Below are 4,967 nucleotides of genomic sequence, written 5' to 3'. Positions count from 1 at the left end.
TAAGCGTATGATATATCAAATTGAAGTTTGAGGTGTATAGTTTGTAGTATAAAAATTTGAGAACAATTAGATGAGTGTATTTGCTGCAGAAATTCGTGGAGTGAGAGAGGTTTTGAGCTGTTTTGGGGTTGGTTGGCTGTTTTGCTTATCCAACTTCAAACGGCGATAACCGGAGCAAATGAGCTCGGAATTGAGTGTGTGATAGCTTATTAAAAAGGGAATTAAGTAAGACAAAAACATAATCTGAGAGGAAGGTCTGGTTGTGAGCGGTTTGTTCACAGAAAAATAACTGGTGAATCATGTTAGAATAGGCAAAAACGTAAGATTGAGAAATTGGCTAAGTGGGTTTATAAGGACCCCTTACTAACTTATAATAAGTAATGTAAGATATAAAATTAGTTAAAATAAGTATTCCGCAAGAGTTTACAGTTACAGTCACAGCTTTTAATTATTACGCTTTTTATCGTTTTAAATGCTTGCGTAATAATCGGAAGAAGTTTATTCGCATTTTTATAAATAAATTGTTGTGATTGTAACTGCGCTTAATATCATAATTAATGTTAACAATACCGATGTACAACGGGCTGTTACATTTTTTGGTATCAGAGCAGTTTTGCAAGGGAACTTTGATAATGCATTACTGTATCTTGTGTTGCATAGCTATCTGTGAACTGTTTATGATTAATGTATATGTGATTCCTCAGTGTGGGTCTGATCAGCTCATTCCTTTGTGTTACATGTACAGCTATCATGAGCAGGGCACGGGGTCACCGTGGAGCTAGAGGTACAGGTCGTTTAGTAGCACCAGATCCTATTACTGCAGTTCTGAATGCTCTGCAGGAAGAGACTGCTGCAAATAGAATTATGACCGAGACCCTGATGAAAAATAATCAGGATATGATGCATGCCTTCATGAATGAGATGAGGGAGGATAGGGCTCGGCACAGGAGGGATGATTCTCCTCCACATACGGCTACAGAGACTCATACCTGTACGCCATCTGTTACACCTCACCAAGAGGGGAGTGGGGCTAGTCGTCATTCGGCAGAGGCTAGTTGTCACACTACTGATCCTACCTATATCCCAGAGCCTTCTGTGGATCCTTCTGTGGTTGCTCAATCTGCTGGGGTTGCTGGGCAAGTATTTGTGGGTACTGATGAGCAGAGACTCATTTCTTTTAGAAAACATAAACCGCCATCATTTCAGGGGTCAAGGGACCCGAAAGTAGTGACTACCTGGTTGAGGGGTATGGACAAGATATTTCAGGTTATGGGGTGTCAGGATCCCCAGAGGTTATTATATTCTGTTTATATGCTTGAGGGAGATGCCCACGAGTGGTGGTACACTACATCTCATCCTTTTATTATTCAGGGGGGAGAAATCACCTGGGCCTTATTTGAAAGATTATTCCATGAAGAGTACTTTCCCAGGGATGTTCGAGAAGCTAAACAGGGTGAATTTCAGAAATTGGTACAGGGTACCATGACTGTTGATGCCTATGTGGCAAAGTTTAATGAGCTAGTGAAATTTGCTAATTATGGGGATGTGCTGCCGACTCCTGAGTTCTTATCCGCCAAGTTTCAGAGAGGTCTTAATGAGAAAATTGCAAAAAGAATGTCCAATACTATTGTGAGGAATTTTGCGGATCTTGTGACCCAGTGCAAACAGGTAGAAAGTGTTTATAATCGCTATCCAAAATCTGGTTCTTCGAGGACATCTGGTCCTCCAGGTAATAATAACAAGGGTGGTTATCATCAGAATAACAACAGAGGTAGGGGGTTGCAGGTAAGGCAGCCTCTGGGACAGTTCAAGAGAGGAGGTGGTCAGAGAAGTGGGTTCAATGACAGGAATTCTAATCCCCGTTGTGATAAGTGTAAGAGATTTCATCAAGGGCCTTGTACTACGGCTCCAAATGCTTGCTTTAAGTGTGGTAAGGTTGGGCATTATGCCAACAATTGTTATAGCAATACTGGGCAGGCTGCGAATCTGCAGGCCTTGCCATCTGCTCCTACGGCTGGGCGTGTTTATACTACTAATGCGCAGCAGACGGAAAAGGCACCAAATTTGGTAAAAGTATAATTTTCATCTCTAATATTGATTTATCTGTTTTATTTGATTCTGGAGCTACGCACTCGTTCGTGGCTGAATATGTGGCTACAGGGTTAGAATTAAAAGTGTCACGGATGATTCCCCTATGCGTATTACTACGGCTACAGGAGAGGTTAGTGATTCCTCCTTCATTTGCAAAGAGGTCGGGTTTGTCTACGATGGCAGGGGCTACACTATCGATTTAATTATCCTTCCCCTGGCCTCTATTAATTTGATATTGGGCGTGGATTGGTTGTCTCAAAACTGCGCAATGATTGATTCCTGCGGCAAGAGGTTGATATTATCTAACGAGAAGCCCTCGGTTACTTCGTCTCCCTTTTTGTCTATGTGTCAAGCTGTTAAAGCCTTGAAGGCTGGAGATCAGGGTTATATTTTCTTGGGTGGATTGGTGGGTGGTAAGGAGATTGAAATTTCTACGATTCCGGTAGTTAATGAGTTTGTGGATGTATTCCCTGATTAGATACCGAAATTTCCACCTGAGAGAGAGATTGAATTCTCGATTGAATTGTTGCCTGGTGTGGGGCCTATTTCCTTGGCTCTATACCGGATGTCGCCACTTGAATTGGCTGAGTTGAAGAAACATATTGAGGAGCTGTCTGCAAAGGATTTTATCAGACCGAGTGTGTCTCCGTGGGGAGCACCGGTAATCTTTGTGAAAAAGAAGGATGGAAGCATGAGACTGTGTACTGACTATCGGCAATTGAATAAATTTACAGTTAAGAACAGGTACCCATTGCCGCGTATTGATGACTTGTTGGATCAGTTGAGGGGTGTCTGTGTGTTTTCGAAGATTGATCTCCGGTCCGGATACCATCAGATTCGGATAAAGCCGGAGAATGTGCCTAAAACAGCGTTTCGTTCAAGATATGGACACTATGAGTACCAGGTGATTCCATTTGGGCTTACAAATGTCCCGACAGTGTTCATGGACTATATGAATCGTATCTTTAAACCGTATTTGGATCAGTTTGTGATTGTGTTCAACGACGATATCTTGAGCTATTCTAAGAGCAAAGAGGATCATACTAAGCATCTGAGGACTGTATTGCAGATATTAAAGGATAAAAAGTTGTATGCAAAGCCGTCAAAGTGTGAATTCTGGCTATCTGAGGTCCAATTTCTGGGTCATGTTATTTCTGATAGGGGTGTTGTGGTAGATCCAAATAAGATTGATGTTGTTATTGACTGGGAACAGCCGAAAACTGTTACTGAGATCCGGAGCTTTCTGGGTCTTGCTGGATATTATCAGCGGTTTATTGAGGGGTTTTCTACAATGGTACTGCCATTGACCCGATTGACACGAAAGGATACTCCTTTTGTGTGGACCCAGGAATGTGAGAGGTGTTTTCTGGACTTAAAAGAGAAATTGACTACTGCTCCTGTGTTGACCCTCCCCGATCTGGAAGGTGAGTTTGAATTATACTGTGATGCTTCCAAGAATGGTTTGGGGTGCGTGTTGATGCAAGAAAGGAGAATTGTTGCTTATGCTTCGAGGCAGTTGAAGCCTCATGAAGAAAATTATCCGACGCACGATTTGGAACTTGCTGCAATTGTGTTTGCCTTAAAAATCTGGAGGCATTTTCTGTATGGGATGAAGTTTGCTGTGTTCAGTGATCACAAGAGCTTAAAGTATTTATTTGATCAAAAAGAGCTGAACATGAGACAGCGAGGTTGAATTTTTAAAAGATTATGACTTTGAGCTGAAATACCATCCGGGTAAAGCTAATGTGGTAGCAGATACATTGAGTAGGAAGTCTGTCAGCGTGTCCCAGTTGATGTTGTGGGATAGCGAAGTGATTGAACAATTCCGTGATTTGAAATTGACGGATGTCTTTATTGGTAGTGTGGAAGAATTTGAGTGCTTACGGGTGGAAAATAAATTGTATGAGAAGATTAAAGAAACATAGGTACGGAATGGCAGTGCCAAGTATTTGAAAGGGCAGAGTGGTATAGCTTTGAATGAGCAAGGACTATTGATGTACCAGGACAGGATTGTAGTGCCCAAAGAGTTAGCAGAGGAGGTAATGTTTGAGGCCCATAAGGGTCAGTATGTTGTACACCCAGGTGCCACAAAAATGTACCAGGATCTGAAAACTAAGTTCTGGTGGCCTGGGATGAAGAAGGATGTAGCTGAGTATGTGTCAAAGTGTTTAATTTGTCAGAAAGTTAAGATAGAGCATCAGAAACCTGCAGGATTACTTCAACCATTGGATATACCAGAATGGAAATGGGAGAGCATCTCTATGGATTTTGTTGTTGGTTTGCCTCGGACTCAAACTGGTCACGATTCAATTTGGGTAATAATGGACAGACTTACAAAGTCTGCACATTTTCTCCCAGTGCGAGTGGACTTCTCTACGGAGAAACTAGCTAAGTTATATGTAAAGGAGATTGTAAGGCTCCACGGGATACCGGTTAGCATTGTTAGTGATCGGGACCCGAAATTCACTTCTCATTTTTGGGGATCCTTGCAGCAGGCTTTTGGCACTCAGGTTCGGCTGAGCACTGCGTATCACCCGCAAACGAATGGTCAGACAGAGAGGACTATACAGACACTTGAGGAAATGCTGAGAGCTTGCACACTTGAGCAGGGCACTGCTTGGGATAGATATTTATCACTGGTAGAATTTTCTTATAATAACAGTTTTCACTCCAGTTTGGGCATGGCACTGTATGAGGCATTGTATAGGCGGAGATGTCGGACTCCTACCTGTTGGACTGAGGTAGGTGATAAAGAGAGATTTGAGCCGAATTTTGTGCAAGAAACTACAACATAGATTGAAATCATCAGAGAAAAACTAAAACAGGAACAGAAACGACAGAAGAGTTACTATGATAATAGACACAGACCGCTGGAA

At 42.1% G+C, this 4,967-nt stretch overlaps 1 protein-coding gene across 1 annotated transcript; it reads left to right on the top strand.

Annotated features, from left to right (window-relative positions):
- Positions 1-750: 750 nt before the first annotated feature.
- On the top strand, positions 751-1,785 carry LOC133305621 (uncharacterized; the record flags this gene model as incomplete). Its single annotated transcript, XM_061505874.1, has 3 exons — positions 751-784; positions 1,088-1,477; positions 1,523-1,785. Coding segments are annotated over exons 1-3 (687 nt in total), but the record flags the coding sequence as incomplete, so codon positions are not given.
- Between the last annotated feature and the right edge of the window lie 3,182 nt (positions 1,786-4,967).

This window comes from Gastrolobium bilobum, unplaced genomic scaffold, assembly GCF_033153095.1.
Source record: "Gastrolobium bilobum isolate Gb01-03AN ecotype WA unplaced genomic scaffold, APGP_CSIRO_Gbil_v1 utg45655, whole genome shotgun sequence".
In the NCBI taxonomy this organism is placed as follows: domain Eukaryota; kingdom Viridiplantae; phylum Streptophyta; class Magnoliopsida; order Fabales; family Fabaceae; genus Gastrolobium; species Gastrolobium bilobum.
This window is presented reverse-complemented; position numbering and strand designations above follow the sequence as displayed.